This window comes from Amblyomma americanum, chromosome 10 (assembly GCF_052857255.1).
Source record: "Amblyomma americanum isolate KBUSLIRL-KWMA chromosome 10, ASM5285725v1, whole genome shotgun sequence".
In the NCBI taxonomy this organism is placed as follows: Eukaryota; Metazoa; Arthropoda; class Arachnida; order Ixodida; family Ixodidae; genus Amblyomma; species Amblyomma americanum.
The window spans coordinates 51,466,080-51,487,420 of record NC_135506.1 but is presented as its reverse complement, the minus strand read 5'-3'; the positions used below and the strand labels follow the sequence as shown (position 1 = coordinate 51,487,420).

General features: G+C 48.2%; 1 protein-coding gene across 1 annotated transcript in view; it reads right to left on the bottom strand.

The window, feature by feature from the left end:
- Nucleotides 1-1,102: 1,102 nt before the first annotated feature.
- Nucleotides 1,103-21,341, bottom strand: part of Rab23 (RAS oncogene family member Rab23) — a 52,037-nt gene continuing 31,798 nt past the window's right edge. Inside the window, exons 2-6 of the mRNA XM_077639058.1 lie at nt 14,633-15,756; nt 13,973-14,052; nt 9,963-10,045; nt 9,094-9,180; nt 1,103-4,965 (exon numbers count right to left, since the gene is read on the bottom strand). Coding sequence (XP_077495184.1) covers nt 4,829-4,965; nt 9,094-9,180; nt 9,963-10,045; nt 13,973-14,052; nt 14,633-14,950 — 705 coding nt within the window. The 5' untranslated portion in view covers nt 14,951-15,756 and the 3' untranslated portion in view covers nt 1,103-4,828. The remainder of the gene's footprint in view (nt 4,966-9,093; nt 9,181-9,962; nt 10,046-13,972; nt 14,053-14,632; nt 15,757-21,341) is intronic.

The following is a 21,341-nucleotide window of genomic DNA, read 5'->3' as shown; positions in this document are numbered from 1 at the left end:
GTTCTCCTGAGCGAACAGACAGCCGCCATCTAAAGAATTATGCGCCTCACACCATCTCCGTTAATCTTCACAACTTTTTCCCAGAAATTAACAAATTTCTTTCGTTTCAATCATACGCAAGGGTGCAGCTTCCTCTGCACCTTTTAATAACCATGCTAACCACATTATAACTGAGATGAAACCACTAATTCCATTTTCACTATGAGCAACATGTAAAAACGCGCCGTACTGAATTCTTCGCAGACAAATTTAGCTTGGGAAAATCATTCTATTATGTGCAGCTTAAAGGACTGTTGACACCAAATTATCGCTTGCGTGTCTTCTTTTTCTCAAACGGCGCGTTAGGCCTTACTATACCTGGTTGACCCCATGTTATTCCCCTCCGACAGCTGAATAATTTGTATTTGAAATTTGTCTTGATTCTGTTCCGGTTTTAGTAACCGAACAATGGCTGAGACATGAAGGGTGGTTTTAGCTATTGTTAGGCATGAAATAAACAATATACTCGCTGATCTATAGTTTTAATTCATTACAATGCTTAATTCAGGCTGTTTCAAGAGCCGGAATCAAAACAAATGACTTACCGGCGATTATATTGGTGTTTTTTTTTACGCCTCACGTGTCCTCAAGCCCCATTTGACGCCTTATGCACCAATACAGATAATAAAACTTGTAGCTAATTAAAATTAGGTGTCTATACTACGTTAAGCGTACAGTCGCCAAAATTTGGTTGCGCGTTTTTTCTTCCTAATTACTCGTATGAGCAGGACATTAGTAAACGAAAACCTCCAGGTAGAATTCGCCTGCGACAGGTTTCAATTTTAACCGCCATACGGTGGCTGCAACGTCAAAGTCCAATTCAGGACACGTGAGACATTTTGGCATTGGGGCCGGCTGGCGTAAGCTGCATAAAATTTAAACAATGAAGCGGCGATTACATCGCAGTTTCTTAAGCCTCGTGGGACTGTTCGGCTGCTCAAACCGAAAAAGTGTGCGAGAAGAAATTCAATTATAAATTACTTACTGAACGTAAACCACCAACTCCACGTGATGATCCACGTATACTGTCTCGCGCATCATTCAAGCACACAGCCAAATTTTTGCAAAGCAAAAGCATAATTACTCTCAAGAAAAAAAGAGACGTGAATTTTACTTTTATTTCTTCACCATTTACAAATGACCGGGATAACAAAACCAGACGGCAGCAAACATGCAAGAAATTGCGTTTCCTTGCCGTTGATGATTGGTCCACCAAGCCATCTGGTCTGCACTGCACTTCAAACAGTGCCATAATACGTGAAAGTACTTCTTACCGCCTGAACTAAGCTACCTTTGGCAGTGTATACTTTCTTATTTCAAAGTATCAAAATTGACAATGCTGCACAATCACAAAAACAGAATAATTTGCCAAACGGGACTTCGTGAAAATGGCATTGTTATATAGCCCTGTTTACCATCCCCAAATGGAGCCATAAGTTGTTAAACAGAAATAAGATCTTCGTGAAATAAAAACTCGTGAATATTGTACACATTCTTCGTAGACATCATTACACAACGCTTCGACACCAAATCATCTGCCCAAAACAATTTTTGAACAAACAGTCCTGCACAAAAAGGCACCTTACTGCTTATGAGTCCCATACTACGTTATATAACAGGGCATCATAAGCTTCTTAATCAAAACGTGACTTCCAGTGGCCGCCACAGAACATCCTGTTGTTCCAGTATAGAAATTCAATGTTTCAATATTGGATTACAAAGGCTTCTTCCGAAATCCAGCAGTAAAAATGCGATTTTCGCCATCGAACTTACCAAAACAATTCGTTTTCCTATACACAGAACAAAAAATACAAACGAGAATTAATGAACACCTGTTCTATGCAGACAAGTGGAATCCATCACACTTATCTAAGGCACATGTCATCACTGGTGAGCCGGAATTACGAGTGTAAAGGCATACAGACAACTCTAGCCAGTATAGAGCTATGCTCTCAAGTGAACAAGGTCGACCACCTAGGCAGGACATGTCTCCATTCGCTGTTAATACTGCTCCGCTGTCTGTGCTATCTCATACAGTGAATTTCTCAAGATGGCTGAGTGTGAGTGCGAGAGATAGTCATCTGAAAGAAAGATTTTCGTGCATTAGTTCTACAACGTGTGCTATACTGGGAAGATTAAAACTTTAAAACTTTTTCAGACCGTGAAACTTAGCCAAAAAAATGAGGAGAGGGGGGACAGCGTTTCATAACCTGCACAACAATTCTTCAAAGGTTCATTGCAGTGGCTGTAGATGGAGATCCTGAGCACATCCATCCATTCGAAGTTGCATGCCTAAGCTGGGAAGACAATCCCCTTTTCTTGGCTACAGTGGTCTAAAGGTTTGCTTGCATTTTAGGCCATTCTGCCATTACGTCAACCGCGTAAACGACTGAAAAAATTGTTAGCCAGCTGCTCTTTTTCTTTGTTCTAGTTTCCCAATTAACTGACCATGCGACTTTGAAAATACAAGTTCTGCATTAGTAAGAAATCGCAAGAGATATAAAGATACGTCATCTAGTGAAATACATCCAGAGGAATCATTCTTTTACTGTTACCACGTCATTGAAATGTCGGTTGACCTGAAATATTGAGAACTGAAAAAAAAACTGAATTGACTTTGCGATGATATTCACCACTTACTTAAATACTAACAGAAGAAACACCCCCTTGATAAGCAGAAAGTTGGTATGTTCCTCCCATTTTATATAACTGACTTTTTTAAGCCTTTGACAGCACACAATGAACGCACAATCCTTTTACAGCAACTCCTTATCATGGTTGTAACTCAAAAATAAATGAGAGCATGTGCCAGGTTCAAGGCAAGCTTAATGTGGAACTTTTGGGCGATGGAGATCTGCGCTACTGCACCACACTACTTGCCAAGAGCAAACAACATCGCTGCTTTGAACCCATTGTGCAACTGCATAATGCTACCCTGTCATTGGAAATGCCTTCGTGATGCATCCGTTAAAAACGCAATGTTATGAGAAAATACCTCGAATGCAAACAAGTGAACAATTAATATGCTGTAAGGCATGTTTTTTGCTCAAGTTCCTGCATAGAACCGATACTTGCTCCTGATTAACCACTTCAATCGACAAAGTGTAAATATATCACAAGTATATATATAGGCAGAAATATTTTCTGTGAATATCTTCAACAAGATTAGTAGTGTGGCAGAAATAAAACAAGGCACTGAACTACACGATGAAGTGGGTCACAAAAATTTGGTTCCCTGTATGCAGAAAGCGGATAAATGTATCCAGTGCTTGTATCCTTCATCAGCTTTTAAGTGTTATGCTGAGTTAGGTTAGATAAAGTGTGAACTAGCAGCTTCATCATCTGAAAACGAATTACACAACACAGTTTTATTCGCAGTCATGCTTGGTCTAAAAATCAGCAACTGCACCCAATACCATCGACAGAAATATTTTCTTCTCATGGCACCTCTTCCTACTGCCTTCCTCGCACTGATAAGCCAGGGTAGGGCACTGAGTTGCCCTAATGTAACTTAAACAAAATGATCTAGTTCACGTTGGTTAGGCACAGATAACGGGCATTATTAAATTTTCATCAATTCCATCTGCTCTGACGCGATTTCGAGAGTAAGGCATAATGGTGGGGTTCCACTCCACAATTTACACTATACGGAAAAAATTAATGGAGGATGACGCTGTGTCTCATGTCGCGACTAAAAAGTAATACCGATAGAGAAATTAAGAACTCTTGAAAGAAGCTCGTTTCACGACGATACCAGCCTCAGTCAATACCATATTCGCCAATAAGGGTACGAAGCGAAGGAAGCTGAAAGTAGCCTGCCTACTAACCTTGAAGGCCTCGCCTGCCTTATACTGATGGCCTACAAATAAAAAGGGGACAATAGATAAGCTAACATACCCTGGGGATTCACCATTGTGTAATGCAATGATCGTTCTCCGACAGTAATCAGAGCATTCCATCAGCACTGGATTCTGTGCACTTTTCTTTTCTCAATCATGACAGTTGTTTTGCTTTTTTTCTGAGTCGACCTCAATATCTTAGAAAAGCTGTTTGGGTGAGACTCCGTCGTGAAAGCAGCATCGAGCCCTTTGTGTTTGAAAACACTGGCGAGAATTTCTCAAGCTACCCTCTGCGCGCCAAGCAGCTCAGATGCTGTCTTCACGAGACATCCTCCTTGGCTTGGACACACATTGTGTAGCCCAGAACGCAGGATGGAAGTCGATGTCGCAGAACAACTTTGGGCATTGACCAGCCTGCACTACAGAATGTCGTCTGATATTGAGTGAACGCAACGAAGTTCATAAACGGCGATCAGTGCAATCGCCAATCAAGAAACCGATGACTGCTCTGCCGAGGACCAATACGCCATTGCCAAGTGGATGATTCCCCTATTCTTTTTGTCTAACAATGTTTAGGCACTGACGTGGGCGCTTCAGCTGAGGCTGCCCAATCAGCAGCCCAGTCCTCAAAGCTACTCGCGCGTTTGAAGGGCACTTTTGGTGTTGTAGGGCGGGCCTCCAAGTATGCGGAAGTGATAGGCCGAAGCCACCCTTCAGCTGTTCTTGTGTACAGATACTTTCACAGTCCAGTCCCTGCTTTGCTGGGAGAAGCTGTCCTTTCACTTCCCTGCCAACAATTTGCTGGACACAGCAGTGCAGCGTCACCGCAGGCTGAACGGCTACCCACTGTATGTGGGTGACCGAATGAATCCTCGGGGTAATCTGGGCGAGTGCCCTTCGGGCTCCGACTACAATGCAGGGTACGGCGTGGTTAAGGGCCGGGCCCGGTGTCAGAGTAAAGAGCAGCTGCGCCGGAGCGATTTCCTGGTCGGCCTGAGCCTCCGGTGCAGGCTGATGGTGGGGGCGTCCCTGTGCGACTGCGTCGGCTTCAGAAGGTGGCCGTTGCGAAGGTTGTTGGTCACGGGGTCTGCGAAGAGGGAAACAAGGGCTAATGAAAATGAGATTCTTAACCGTACAAGGAAGCCTTCGCACTGTGAACAGGACGCGATATACTGACTCATGATGACGTCTGATTTAGAGCTGCCACCACATTCTCGAATTCTTGTTCGGTTTCGTTTATGAGCTCACGTCGTTTAAGCTTGGTGAACGACAGTTATATACTTATCGCTCACCAAACTCCCACAAGACCTAGAAGTATCCTGTCGTGAGGTTCACCTCACCCATCGTTATTTTCCATCATATTCATGTCTGATTCTCTGTTGCGAATCATCCGACAGGTAAAGCAGCATGAACAGTTCTCCGTTATTTTCACCCCGATTTTTAATCTATCTTATCAGTAAATGACATAAGGTTGAACACCATACTTATTCGAATGTATACTTTGACAAAAAGATAAGGACCATAAACTTTCCCCTCGTGGCACATACATCCGCAGGACGAACGTAGAGCCGCTGTTTGATGAACGAATTTGAACCAAAGGGCTCTTATCAAGTTCCGGCAATGACAGTGGCATACACTCCAGACACCTCACACGCGGAACAGGGTACTTCACCTTTTGTGCGACCGGTTAAACTCTACGCGGTGATGCATCCACGTCGTCCATCGCTGTGGCCATCACGATTGCCGTTAGTTACACTCGCCCACAACGTGGCTACGGCAGCTGGCCGTATTTTGTAGGGATTCCTTTTTCAGACCAATCTTGCGTGGCCGTGGACCATTGGCCCGCCCAGTATTTGATAGCGAAGCCAGCGAACAACACTGCTTATTGCTCGATATCAGCCCTGACGTCACCGGCGGCAGCTGCCGATGGTAACGGGACAAAAGAATAAATCGAGCAATGAGTCGTAACAGGTTCCGGTCACGGGCCCGTAGGCGGCTGACACTGCAGCATAGCCGCTGCCTTCATTGCGACAAGGAGGCCCACAAAGCACCTTATCAAGTGCACCATTTGTTGACAAGGTTTGTCCGCGGAGTCGGTAGCTCGTGTAATATAGTGACTATTAGCGTACAAACTGCAGGGAAGTCCGTTCGGGCATCGACCAGCACCCGCGCTGCGCTAGCCCTTGCCGAGGAACGTCCTGGACAAGCGTGCCACGAGCGCACATGACGCGCGCATGCGCCAGGAACACTCTAAACAGAAAGGAGTAAAAAAGTGAGTAAGTTGACCTCTAGCGCACTGCCTTTTATAGAAAATAGTGCACTAGAGGACAGCTTACTTCCGTTTTACTCCAATATAGGCGTATTTGTGTCTAGAGTGGGGGAAGAAAAATACAGGCGAGCTGCCACTATTCCGTACACCTTCGACGCGACAGCTGAGAGTCGGCTACCGTCCCCGAGAGGGCATCGCCTCTCGGTAGCTTCGTGTAAGCAGCCATCAGCGCAAGACCTCTAGGCACAAGCGTATTCACCGCCGTCAATGGGCACCTTAGATTTCCTGCTGTGATTTGGTGGCCCGTCGCTGGACGACAGATGTACACTTGGAGATCATAATCGGCAGCCGCGAGCGGCGAACGACCGACTATCACACAGGCTTGTCTATAGCTGGCCACCTGAACGTCATAACGAAACTATACAGTGAAGGAAGCTCCATCGTTCGCTGCTCTGAACTTCGTAACTGCGCTTTATCCCGGATCGACGCAATGCGCGCCAGAACTTCTGATTATGGAAAACTCTGCATACCTTCCAGCTAAGCTGCTTCACCTTTCCGCGTGTTCATGTGGGAAAGAACTAGGAGGACGTCAGTCAAGAAGGCGGAGGGTTGAGACGTTTCGGTTTCTCTACGGAAGCCTCGTTCACGCTGGACATTAAAGGACATACATGTCCAAAATGAAGAAGGCTTCCTGCTTCTTTCATGAATCCCGCATCCGACCGGACGAGATTTCGTTCGACTACTGAGTTCCCGAGTTCGGATACAGCTGGAAAAGATTCATATCAAGCAAAAACTAGAGCCATGTTTAACGCGGTAGTTCATTAAGCATTGGGCAGTGCATAAGATGCATCCATGAAAGATCGGCCTCCAAACACTGGCCGATGAGTATGATGGGAAACGGGACGACATCTACAAACATCCAGCCACCAATATGGAGATCTTTACCAAGTGTTCTGTAAATCTGATACAGTGTTCATCAACCTTTCAGCCATATTTGTTTTTTTTTTGTTTTCCAGAAATTTAGAAGAGTGAAACAAAGTTTGGATTGTTCACATATCACTTGTTCCATAGGCGTGCTTTCTGAAAACGACCCCAGTCTGCGGTGTCAGAAAACATTGTGAGCGCACAGCTTCTCCGTTCATCATCTATACCGGGCATAAGCGTGGACTATCACAAAATACTCTGAAACCCGCACTCTTTCCTGGCTTACGTGCAATTAAAGTTCACACAATGTCAAAACTTGCAGACTTGCTAGAAGCACACATGGCTCACTTTTTTTACGACACGGCGATCAAAAGAGGTACAGATACGTTTAGTGGAAAATTATTTACGAAAAATGGAGCGAACAAATTGAAGTTCTCGAAAAAGAGTTCCGTATTTTTGAAAGCTTTTATTTTTCCTTTTGACCCCTTCTCGGGGCAGCTAACTGGTTAGAAACCGTCGCTTTGTAACAAGACTGCTCCCACAATGGCATTCCGAGCAAACCGGATTTGCTCGAACTTTATTTCGCTTATCGTATTGAGGTCTCGCACATGTTTACTTGCTCCATAACTCCGTTTGCTCAACAACGTGCACGAATGAAGCAGCGGGGTAGGGTTGGGGGGCGGGGGGGGGGGGCGGCAATGCTTTCACTCCTTTGCTCCGTCTCTTATTCCGCCCGCGTGTTTTGTGCGCTGTCCGCTGACTCCGCTGGTGCCGTGCCGTTTTCTCCACACTTCACAGTGGAACAACCGACGTCGCTCAACGAGCGAAGCAAGCTGGAAAACGGCAACTCAGCAGCGGCACTATACCGCACAGCCCAGTAGCCAAAAGCCCCATACCCCCTCCCCAAGTAAGGCAAAGGACTTAAATAGCACGCGTGTGGTTTCGTTTTCAGGGCCCGGTCGAAAGACCGAACCAATCCATCATGTTTTTCAATGAGCGGCACGCAGCGGCGAGCTGCGCAAGGTGACCTTGGATGTCAGAGCGATCGGTTTCTCGGGTCACAAAAGAACGTGGCCGCATGTGGACGTTTCTTGGAATGCGCTGCGTTCCGATGAAGCGGGCAAAGCGGCGTTAGCGCTACGCGGTTAGAGGCGTTCGAAGCGCTCGAGAAACGAGTCCAAACATGCCGCAGCGATGGACTCAGCTGGTTCGTACAGCAGCCAGAGTAAACGACGCAGCTTACGCAAAAGCACAAAAAGGAACCAGGACAGGCTGCTAAAAAGCTGGCCTGCTTGTGCGCCGAAGCGTTACAGCACGCGTATTTCATCGAAAGCCTCGAGGTCAGTTAAAATTTTAAGAACCACTAGGCCCTTCGATATCCTTTGGGACGAAGAAGTGACTGCTATAACCAGGGGTCCTTGGCCTGAACAGTTGGGAAAGTCCGCTTTGGAATCCAGCTATTCTGTACCCAATTATCGGACGTTAACAGGCTGTGGCGCCCCCTATGATGTGGTCTGTCAGCTATCGACGGCGCCGGCTTGTGTTTTCAGCAGCGCTGAGCGGTTCCTCTGAAATCCGCAAATGGCGTGGCACACAGCATGTGCTTGCATTCATGAATAGACAGTTGCAAGTCTGCGCTCGTGCTGTCGTTCTCGTTCCTTTGTCTCATGCCCTTGTCTTATTCGCGCAGTCCTACTTTTTAACGAACCTAACCCCCGAGTTTTGGCACATTCACACCATCAGATTTTAATGCGAGGGACCTCACTGGGAGTTTCGCAACGGGGATTATCGAAGAGTTCGGTTGCAACGATCAACTCGATGGCAATGATTTTTTTTTTTTGGGGGGGGGGGGAGGGAGGGGGGACATGCGACGCTGTTTAGCGAAGATAAACTATCCCAAGTTTTACAGTTCTACAGTTCTGCCCTCTGACTCGAAAGGCTGGTTAGAAATACGATTATATCCATGCTTAGTAAAGCCCCACCCAAAAGGAAGAACACATGGACCACAGAAACGTCACTCACGGAGTCCTTTGGAGTGGGGACCGCGGACGTAGTCGTCGACGGGGTTGTTCATTTGGTCCAGGTACCGCTCGGCCAGGTACCGGAACACTGCAGCACGTGATAGCAACGGCGGGGAAGCACCATCAGACACACCTTGCCTCCTACGACAATCCTCTGAGCCCGACGACAGTTATAAAAAATGTCGCAGAAGCGATTTTAAACGCAGCGAACGTAGGAAGAGCCCACATCACGCGTTTAATCGGGGAGCAGATAAAGATAGTCGCCTCTAAAATGGCGATTCGAGCAAAGCGTGCGGACCTTTCGAGCCGTTGGATTGCGTGCTCCAAATTTACTCTACTCATCACCGGCAAAGGCTGACTACGTTGAGTGGCCTTGCAGATAGCCAGGCAGCCCACGTGGTTCATGTTATCATAGGTACAAGAATCGAACACATGCTCTTTTGGGACTGAGACCTAATCTCGATAGCAATCTTCTTAAGTTAATTACTAAAATCCAGAAACGGTTAACTCTCCCTGTCTTCGGACCTGTGTAGCTGAACCTGTAGCAACTACTTTAGTATACCAGCTAATCTTAATCAAACACATAAATTAAGCATCACGACTACGATCGACAAGACTAAATGCAACGCAGCCTATAATCAGGGCGTAAGGTCGTTCATAACGACAACTGTCCATGTTTTCTCCATGTGTTCGAGTTCATGGTTACCACATTCCGAGCCAAGTACCCCCATTTAGCTTGTGATGCGAAAACATTTATGAAGCGCCCCAAATCCGAGTCGTAAAATAATAAGTAGTGACGGTTCCCCAACACAGGCGAGCTACGCCCTCTCCGATGTCGAATTGCTTCGTTACGGCCTGCGTGCCACTTGCCTTCGTTGACGTTGAAATCCTCCTTGACGGAAGTTCGGTACAGCCGGAGTTGCATTCTCCTCGCCAGCTCCTCGGACTCCTCCCTGTTGGGAAGGGCGCAAGAAGTTTGTTTGCATGCCACCTGAACAGGCATATCTGTTTGGCAGTCGCGGTTCAAGACGCTGACGAAATCCACAGTAAATGCCAGCAGCAGAGAGCGAATGCTGTTTCAGTTCTCAACTTCCTTCATAATGCATTAAAATATACGGCAGGCAATATTCACCAACGGTGAGCTTAGTACAACAACGAGCGGTACACATTTGCATGTACACATGTACATATACACATATTTATATAATCTGGATCATATGATGTTGCTGTTGCTGATAGGAAGAAAGAAAAGGAAAGTGCACGGGCCTGCCTACTGGCTCAAGCCAAGCCAAGCTCGCTGCCGCGTGCTGAAAGTACGAGAGTTAAAGGATAGGAGAGCAAAGATAGAAAGAAAAGGCGCGCGCTAACATGCCCCGGGCCGATCACGGAGGCAGTGCAATACCGGGCCGACCCGTGCCAGAGTGTGCTTCAAGCCAAGTACTCCGCATGTTGCAAAAATAAGTTTAATATCTTGGGTCCAAGGACCCGCTGCAGATATTAAATCAGGTATCAGGTATCATATGATATTACATAGCCAGATCACGTACGTATGTAACGTAATCCGGCTACGCTGACCTGCATAGAAGCACGGTTGTTTTAACAAGCAGGACTGTAATACAGTGATTTATAAGCGTCCACAATAAAATCAAGAGAACCTACACCTCTGCACTTTTAAGATAAACGCAGCACATAAAATTTTGCTCGAACATTGTGAGGTTTTTAATATAAAAAATGTAAGCACTTACTAGACCAGAACTTCCGATTCGCACGCGGGAAAGCGAGATATAATATATAATGTCCTGCAGCACGGCTTTGGTTTCTCGAGCCTTCGAACCCACTGCAATGGACAAACAGTGCGGCGTCGAACAGAGGGCACTGCCCCTCGGCGCAATTTCGCACTCTCGATAATTTTGTAGTCGCGGGAATTTCGCTGACGCCAAGCCCACTATCGCTCTTTGCGGCGATCGTAACTGTGAGACCAACGTAGCGGGAAATATTTAAAAAAAAAAAACAAAGTTCATTAGCCCCGTTCGAGTACAGAACAAATACAGAACAAGTCCATGAATTTTTAAATGAACATAATAATAGAAAAAATTCGTGCTCGCCTCGCAACCTGAAAGTCCTAGGTTCAGTTCCGCGCACCGTCGAAAGAAATTTTATTTTTCTTTGATACCACAGTGAAGTTATATAGAATTTTTGGGACCACTGGTGATGGTCAACGCCTACACCGTGTTTCGTTGACGCTGAGGCATATAATGCCTTCGCAATAAAAGAAAGAAATATCGAAAGCGTAAAAAAAGCATTCATAGAAGTGATTTCAGTGCGACTTTTATTTACTCTTTGAATGATCAATCAGTTAATGCGTGGCAATACTATGAATGTCTCTTTCCTCCCAGCTCGGCGGGGGTTTCACTCCGACGTCACTTAACGCGAGCAGGTTTCCGCACAAACTGAAAAAAAAAAGTCTGTGCCGAGGTTTGGACACCATGGGTTGACCATATAGTGTCAATCGATGGAACACGAATTAACAGACGTCCCGCTTCTACTTCAAGTGACGGCCGTCATGGGTCGCCAGCGTCGCCACATGGATTCTCTGTTTCTGCGCTTCGTAATCAAATACTAGGACTCTGCAACTCGCATGGAAGGTCGAAAAGTGACCTTTTACGGAGCTCCCTTTGCAACAGACAAGCTTGTGCGTTGGTGTCGGTTTAGCTCCTCTGACCCTACGGCACCCATACCACCCCTTTTTGTATTATCTTTCTCATTACTTCCTACCACACACACGCACATAGGGTACAGCACCGAATCGTGACGGTTGCCTATAAAAAATAACGCATATTTTTCTGAACCGGCTATCTTGAAATTTGCGAAGCGTCGTTGCGGATAGCCTCACTGTGTATATATATATATATATATATATATATATATATATATATATATATATATATATATATATATATATATATATATATATATGACGTCTCCTCACACCACGTGCAAGTAGACACACGCTGTTCAGTGCGCAGCGTCGAAGTGGGCAGCACATGAGCTTTCTTCGCGAGTCTTTTCTTCAGGTAGACCGGTAGCGGCTCGCTACTCTTGGACAAAAAGCTGGGCGAGTTGGCTAGAATTAAAACTATATACAACAGCGCAAAAGACGGTGACAAAGAACGCGGCGAGACAAACACTGGGCCGTGTTTGTCTTGCCTCTCTGTTTGTACGAAGCGACAGGAGTGTGCGCTCTGCTGTGCAAAATTTTCTTCAAGATACGCAGCGGCTCCCATTCTAATTTCTTTTTCCCGCTCTCAGTCAGTACGACATAGAAACACTACAGGCATTGTATACTATTATGCACATTAAGCCATTGTCCCGTCCTCGATCTCCAAGTTAATAGGACCCCTGTCCTTCCGTATTCCAATCTATCAGACTACATACTATTACCACTCCTTTTCCCGTCAAAACTTTCCTGTATCCAGCAATTAACCGCCTGTGTCTTGGCCACTCCCCCGTAGTGGGTATGTGACAGCAACGTCTGAGGCTTTCCTTCCTTCCTTCCTTCCTTCCTTCCTTCCTTCCTTCCTTCCTTCCTTCCTTCCTTCCTTCCTTCCTTCCTTCCTTCCTTCCTTCCTTCCTTCCTTCCTTCCTTCCTTCCTTCCTTCCTTCCTTCCTTCCTTCCTTCCTTCCTTCCTTCCTTCCTTCCTTCCTTCCTTCCTTCCTTCCTTCCTTCCTTCCTTCCTTCCTTCCTTCCTTCCTTCCTTCCTTCCTTCCTTCCTTCCTTCCTTCCTTCCTTCCTTCCTTCCTTCCTTCCTTCCTTCCTTCCTTCCTTCCTTCCTTCCTTCCTTCCTTCCTTCCTTCCTTCCTTCCTTCCTTCCTTCCTTCCTTCCTTCCTTCCTTCCTTCCTTCCTTCCTTCCTTCCTTCCTTCCTTCCTTCCTTCCTTCCTTCCTTCCTTCCTTCCTTCCTTCCTTCCTTCCTTCCTTCCTTCCTTCCTTCCTTCCTTCCTTCCTTCCTTCCTCTTTGTTTGTCACCGTCTTTCGCATTGTAGCGGTATGAATGCCTTCTTCGACGTCACGACTTCGCAATCACTGGAGTTTCCCTGCTTAATACACATTTCCATACCACGTGCTATGAGCACTGGCGGAGAGCACCTAATCTATCTCAATCTTTTTTTTTGTTCACGCATTCATGCTTTCCCATTTCCGCTTTCCCCACATGTGCTTCGAAAGAGAAAGTGAACGTTGTTCTTAGCAGAATACGTAGGTATCTTTGCGTGTTCTACCAATAGCTCAAACCTGCTATTCGAGTTGCCTGCCTTATTAGTTTAGGTCGTCTCTTAGATGTTAGCTTGTCTCTGGCCTTCGCACTTTGTTTTGCAGTGGACTTTTAGATATTGCTGATGATAATGATATTGCCGATAATAATGATATAATGATGATGATGATCCAGACAAAAGCTCGGCCTAGGCAGGTTCATATTCCACGCGCCCCAAGAGGAGCACTGAGCGACTCGCTTCTCCGTTCGGATCACGCTTACCGATTATCTGCACTGCAATGGCACAGAGACCAGGAGTGAAGCAGGAAACGTTTGATATTTATCACTGGACAGAAACCTGCACTATGCGTTGTCACTATGAAAGGTGTCCAATGCCTCGTTTCATGTAAGCACAGTTTGTGCACAAACCGATGCAAATAAATTGGCGTGTTTGATTATCTGCGTTCCGGCGCAATTTTTCAGCAGAGCTGAAATATTTTACGAAGTACCTGTAAAACGAGTTTCATTTGTGGACACGATGATCGCCAACCTTTGTGAAAATGTGCCAGTTTGCAAGAACCTCCTCCCACGTGAGCAAGAAGCGAAATAAAATGCTCAAGGGCGTGCTTACTTGGACACTGTCGCCCTGTCCATGAGATCAATCTTGTTCTGCACCAGCACCATGGGTATGGAGCCACATTCGTGTTCCACCTGTAAATGACACGCCGCACGAGAAAACTCATTGCCCGGAAAGACACCAGATGAACTGTGACACGCCAGGGAAAAGAAGCGAACCAAAAAGAATGCACAATTAGCTTACAGCGCTAACAGAGGCAGCACTGAATGCACAACTCCGAGTAGTGCATTCGGGCACCCACAGCACGCTACAATACCGCGAAGAGCACGGTCTATTTCTCAGCATACACTGCCATCATATTAGCCGTTGCATGGTCAAAACCGAAAACTCGATCAGGAGATAACCAATGGATCCGTAAATACTGTCACAGCTTAACCATTCTTGTAGAGAAGGAAAACTGCAGCAGCGACAAATAAAGTAGCAGCCATGCATGTATCATGATTTCGAACTGTGATCTAACCATTCGCCAACGTTTTCTAGCTTCGAGACATTTCACCGAAGTGCGAAATGCCGTTGCATTTACATCTCGTTCAACCTGCCAAAGGCCATTTGTTGACCCTACGCGGGCCACGATATAGAGGCCGACCTATATTCGCGGCCAGCCTGTATTCCATCAAACACAGCGTGCAAATAGCGAGGCGCCTCCGCCCTTACCTTCTTTCTCCAGGACTCGATGGCGCGAAACGACTCCCTGTCCGTCGTCGAGAAGGCAAGCACGCATCCCTGGGCGCCCCGGTAGTAGGCTTTGGTGATGGCGTCGAACTCCTCCTGGCCCGCCGTGTCCCAGAGCATGAGGCGAACGTCCTCGCCCCGGAGGCTCAGCTGGCGCTCCAGAAAGTCCACGCCTATGGTCTTCTTGTACTCGGCCGTGAAGACGCCCTTGCAGTAGCGCTGTATCAGGCTGGACTTGCCCACGGCGCCGTTGCCCACCACCACCACCTTCAGGGCCACCTCGAAGTCGTCCTCGCGCATCTTGGCCGCGTGCCGAGCCGCTTTCCAGAAGGTCCAGCTGGTCACACTGGGCTTCTAGGCCCCGCTAAAAGCAAACTCGCGAGCACTAACACAGACACACACGCGCACACACTCGCAGACACCTCGGCAACAGCAGTCTTCCGCAGTAGGACAGTCGCTGGGAGCTCAAACGCCTCGAACACTGAAAATCTTGGCCTCCGCAAGAGCACACAATCACTACCTATTATTTCCAATGCGCCTGCAGATGAATTTCTCCCAAAAGCGATGTCTTCGAGGTGCTTCACTTCAAATAAAGCAACAGCACGGTACCACCTCAGGGTCCGTCAGGGACGTGTACACGTATAATAGGTCAACAAACACAAGCACCTGATCCAGGATCTACCGGATGTCTTCTGAGAAGCCAGATTCTCCAGCCCACTTAGTTGAACCAGAGGAGGAGCCAGAAGTATATGACACGGAGACAATTTCCCGAGCACCCTCTGGCAAAATCTAATCACTGTCTTGTCCAACGGAGAAGAGACGCCAAAGGAGGCCTTGCAACTGACCACGACGAGCACTTTTTGAGACGCTTAACGAGGCTTCTGCCTGGAGGTAAGAAACGGTGTAGAAGGGCGAATGAAGGTGCCGATGGCCAAGTCACTTTCTACGGATGCGTCGCCCCACTATGCCGCGCGCAGCATAGCTACCGATATTCTCAGGGCAGGCTGCACAGCGGTGGGATCATGGCCAGGAAGTTTCTTTGCCGTTGCCGTCCTGGGGCTGTGAACTGGGCCAACCTCGCTGCATGGTACACCCAGTCGAACTCCCTGCGGGATTCAAAACACGAACTGAGTAAGAAGTGGCAATTCGCAGTCCACGATTTAGGAAAGAGAATAGAATAGATATAGACGCGATACGTCCCTTCACGGGCAAGCAGCAAACAATGCAAGGAGACATCCGCGAGATAGACAGATACGCGATGGGTGAGACAAAAACGAGGAAGATGTCGCACACGATGCCGCTACACTGTTGGAAAGCGCAACAGAAAAGTTTCTGTCGTCACAACAAATTTTCTGCAGTATTTTTTACCAAAAACTTGTAGTACAAAAGCGTGAATTGCTGGGCGAGTTGGTACATGTTCAAGAGAAAAAAAGCAGCGAAAAAAAGACGCAGAACCAGGAGAACACACACACAGACTGTCGCAGTACAAGACAAATTTTTGCACTAACAACAGAATTTTGTGTATTTACTACAGATAAGTACTGATGAACTAAAGACTACAGAAAAATAGCAGAGACAGGACTACCGCACTACCCTGAAACTATAGTTTCAGGGGCAACCAAGAGCTTACACGTTCCCCCTATTGTCATAGTTACTTCCTCCTTCGAAATAGTAGGAGGAACTTAATATAACCTTTCCAGCACTACGCTGCCCTGTAGCGACACGTTTCCGCAACCCTGCACGGGGCAGCTGCAAATCCCCACGACTGTAAGTGTGAAATCGTTTTAGCCACAACACCGCCCACATCCCGTAAATGCAGTTCGTCATTTCGGCACGGTGATTCACGGCCTTTCGAGAACGCAAAACAGGGCAGTCAGCACGCATATCAGGTCTAGTTAGAGAGCAAAAAGCTCTGAGACCGTCGAAGAAACTTTGACATTTACATCTTTTCTTCGGCCCGAGGCAGTGGGAGCGATTAGCTTTTGCACCGCCACTCACTCGCTCCTTGTTACCGCGCGCACTTCCAACTCACCATGACCACACTGTTAAAATAGGCCAACCACCGGTCCCGGGTCTCTGGAGGCACAGGCAATAAAAGACTGATAGATTTTTAACGTAGTTAAACCGATTAGACGTGTAAAACAGGTGTTCGTCCTTCAATTGGAGGGGGCACTTAAGCTCCGACTCAAAAGGTATGGCGCGATATCTTTAGTAGGTTAATGCCCATCTAAGTAGAACTGGTCATTCTCTACTTAACATTCCTAGATGGCGACGAGTCTTCATACCACTATACCAGCGCAGTGGCGCAGCGGTTAAGCGATGCGCCACTGCACTGGCAGGTGGAAGTTCCTGTCACAGCCACCCGTAGGTACTGTGCAACCCATGTTTCTCTCCCCTAGCAAACTCTCGCTCAGCTGGCGCGACGCCCCTCCGAGCTTACCCGAGTTACTACCCGAGCCCACCGGGTAGTAACCCGAATTGCTAGGCAACGGCACAAGATCGTATGTACGGTGAACGCACCACCTTTGCCAAAAGTAACCGAGCAACAGGTTTTTGCTTCTCGACCGTATAACGGAGCCTTTACGGCGCTTCTAAAGGTGGAAAGGTGTTAAAACGTGAGGACAAGGACTCCCCTTACTTTACACAGATTCAGAGCGTAAGGGCTGCCATGTGGTTCCCTACACGGCTCAGAAAGGAACCACATGTGCCCGGTTACTTTTGGTAAAGACGGTACATACGGTGGCAAGGTTCTTGGTCGGTGTTGGTGAGCGTACGAGTGCTTCCGCACTAAGAAAAGTAGCAAAGCGTGAGCGAGACAGACAAGGGCAGTGCACCCTGCAAAAAAGCGCGGCCTCCGAGAAGAGCGCGGTACGGGGGCCGCGTGTGCACCCGCCCCGGCAGCCCCGAATTGGGGCGCGCGCTAACTTTTACCTCCCGTAACGGCCCGTCCACGCACGCACGCACCCCGCGCGTAGGTTCGTCCTTGTCACGCTGACTTTCCCCGTGGTGAAGGAGAGGCCGCCCGCGCGAGCTCGGGTGCCGTACGCGCCCGTCGTCGCTGATGAATAATTAATCGGGCCCTGCGACTTCCCACCCGTCTCGGCGGACGGTGGGCGGCGTGAGGGCCGATGCACAGCCGGACGGCGCGAACGGCACCCTCCTCTCAACCGGCGTCGCCACACCCTCTCCACCTGGGACACCAGCGCGCTCTCGCGGGAACGGGAATATAACACGCGGGGCTGGCCGTCTGGTTCCACGCAGAGAAAACGTAGCACGCGCACAAGACACAGCGAAGAGCCGGGTGGCCTTTGCGTACACATCGTGCATACAGACGCGTTCGACGTTAAGTACAACGCATCGGCGGCGACCGTACTGTGATCTCCTATTTAAGGCAGATGAACGTATCTTGATCCACTACATTACTGTAGTCGGATACAACTTAAGAACGAAGCGGCTTTTCCCCGTCAAAGGACCCCCTTCCAGCCAATGGCGTCGGCCGATTCTCGTGAGCCTGCTAGCGTGACAATGCAGGAAGTGGCCGATGAAATGGGACAGTCCGTTCCGTCTATGCTCGGGGATAGTCCCTTCTCTGCATTATCGCGCCGCTCCCTGCATTCTCACTTTAGGAAGGTCACGAGATTTTTTTTTATGGCTCAAGGGCATGTGTAGCCAAAGAGCGCCATCGGGAGCGGCCCTGGGCAACACCCTCTCAATGCTATTTAGAGGGTGTTGCCCGGGGAACGACGGGAGCGTCACGGAAGCCGAGCATTTCACCCTCAATAAGCCGAGCACCAGACCAGGGTGAGGGGGGGGGGGGGGGGGGGGGGGAGCTTGTACCCCCTGTATCACCGGTGGGTGCCCGGCCTGCACCTCCCGCATGTGAGGCGGGTTCTCAGACCACTAGGCCACCACTGCGGTAGGTCATGAGAATCGGCTAAAGTTATTGGCTGGAAGGTGGTCCTTTGACGAGGAAAAGCCGCTTAGTTCTTGAGTTGTATCCACCTATAGCTATGCGGAAGCGGGGCACTTTCGGAAACCATGTATAGCCTTTAAGAACGACAGCATGGGCTAGCTGGTGGTGGTTCATTCTGGCGGGTAACCAGTGCACAACCAATCAGCATAAAAGAAAACCAAGTGGACGACAAACCTCTGTCGTCTACACTTTGCTCTTTTATTTTTGTTGCTTGTGCGCCGGTTACTAGAGTTCTAGCTTTAACTCTAAGCCATCGCAAGCCTTGCAGTGTCAAGTGAGATACACTGTGTTGCAAACCACACTAGCACGATAATGCTTTGGTCGGTGCTGATGATTCCATTTATCCACGCTACAGAGACATTATCGGAATCGCCTGGCAGTCAGACGATTAGGTTTGGTTTACCGTACAGAATCCTCCTTAATCCGCATAAATCACGCGGTGCCTGCTTGAGGACAGCGCCACAATCCCTCCTCTTCTGTCTAACGCCCCTGCTCAAGAGGGCTAGGGGTTTGCTTTCCGATGAGTCAGCGGATACAACTCAAGCAGGAAGCGGCTTTTCCCCGTCAAAGGACCCCCTTTCAGCCAATGGCATCGGCCGATTCTCAAGTACCTGTTAGCGTGAGTAGCACGGCAATGCAGGGAGCGGCATCACAATGAAGGAAAGGGAATATACCCTTGCACCTGCCACTCCCTGCATTGTCAGCCTAGCAGGCAAATAAGAATTGGCCAACGCCCTTGGCTAGAAAGGGGTCCTTCGACGGGGAAAAGCCACTTTTTTCTTGAGTTGTATCCGACTATACTGCGATGCGAGGATTGTGGTTTGTAAAGCGTCTCTGTTACTACTCCGTTTACTTGTGACGCCTGGCGTTAAGGCGAACCATGTCCAGGCCTCGGCTAGAGCCAAACCAAAGCAACATCTCAGACTCACGTGTTCAACGCAAGTCCCCATCATCGGGTCTGCATAACCCCTCTGCGAACCCCACTCTCCTTTTGCTCACGCGATGCAGATACAGACTACCCACCTTTCGTTTTTGTAGCATGGCTTTTTCGAAGCTGAATTCCATTGCGGGCGTCTTCAAATCGTGTGTGCGAGTGAAAAACATTTATTTGTCGATCTCAATTCCCGAGCGCGCACAGATTTATGACTTCCGAGCGATTACTCTTCCGAAGAGCAAGCGCTACTAGCATGAAATGATTCACTTAGTTGAGCAGTCAAAACCAAGGATTATACACGCGGTTTCTTTTTTTTTTTGTAATTGAGAAGACATCCATATTGGCAGATACAGTGAGCCGCGATTGTTTAACTATTCACACTGTCGTTACGTCACACCGCATCGTATAGTCCGCAGTCGTACGACCGTATGTATCAATATACGACCGTAGTCGTATAGTGATACCACTATGGTTTGGTCCAAGACCCTTTTCCCAAGCATTTCACCCCAGAAAAGACGAGCACCATGCCGGGGGAAATCTCGTACCCATTAAAAAACCGGTGGGTCCCCGGCGGCACTGGGGATCGAACCCAGCACCTCCCGAATGCGAGGCGGATGGTCTGTCACAAGACCGTCGCCTCGAAATCAACGCGTTCTAAACTTTTTCCTAGGTTTGAGCAAAGGAAAGACGCATCATAACTACCTCAATTTGTAGGCCGACGCTACCGCTTACTCACAGAGCGATTGAGGTGTCCACTGACCCAGTTACACTTGCTACGCAGAGGCTCCACAACTACCATCCAGGCAAGGAAGCGGCGAAACTCTCCAGTCCCCTAAAACTCACTTCAGTGCATCCAATAACGCTCTTACCACCACCACCACCACCACCACACACACAAACACATACCGATGAAACACGAGGAGTGCGGCTTAGAAATGCTACCGCACTAAAAAAAAAATTATTTCACGTTCAGCAGGTGAATCCGATCCTCCGAATGCCGCTCACGTCAGATGGCCTGCGAAATGCAATAAACATGCAGCGGCTAACGCCGGTCCAAGTATGCAATCCAACCGAAGGCGTGCCACTTGGTGCGTCTCTAATGCGCCCGCAAAGCGCTAGCTCCGTCGCCCCCGTCGCTGCAATCAATCGTTTCTGCACACGACTCGAGGCGCCCTTAAGACCTCTCTCGTCTTACGTTGCACGGACGACGTTCACCGCACCTGCGTAGCTAATCGCAAATCTCGGGCTTCTTGCCAGCGCTCCTGGAGCAGCGCCCAGGGACGCGCCGAACGCCACCTGGCGCGTCTTTCTCCTCCGGTGTGGTTCTGCCACATGGCGCGCCAAAAAAGAGAGGAATCCCAGACTCTACTTCGTTCCCTCTGGCCAACACCGCGGTAGCTAAATGGTCACATAGCCGAAAATCCTGGATAAAACTATTTTTGAGCGGGAATACGAACGCAATTTTTCAAATAATGCAAGATTTCACTATAACAAGCAATATATCCGCAGATAATCCGACGGCAGTCTTGACTCTTCAGTGCGATGGATGGAAGCACTTTAAAAGAAGGATTTTGCGACATATCAGAAGACTGGGCCATATTACCTTCAATATTTCCATAGCAGTGTCCTATTATTTTCCCATTTTACAAATTTTTGCACGAGAATATTGGACATGTCGCGGTCGGAAGCTCAGTTCGAGTTCATGGAAGCGAATTCCGGCCACGTAGTCCGCTTTTCGGTACAGACGAGATGCGCAAGGCGGGCCCGTGTGCTGCGCGATGTCG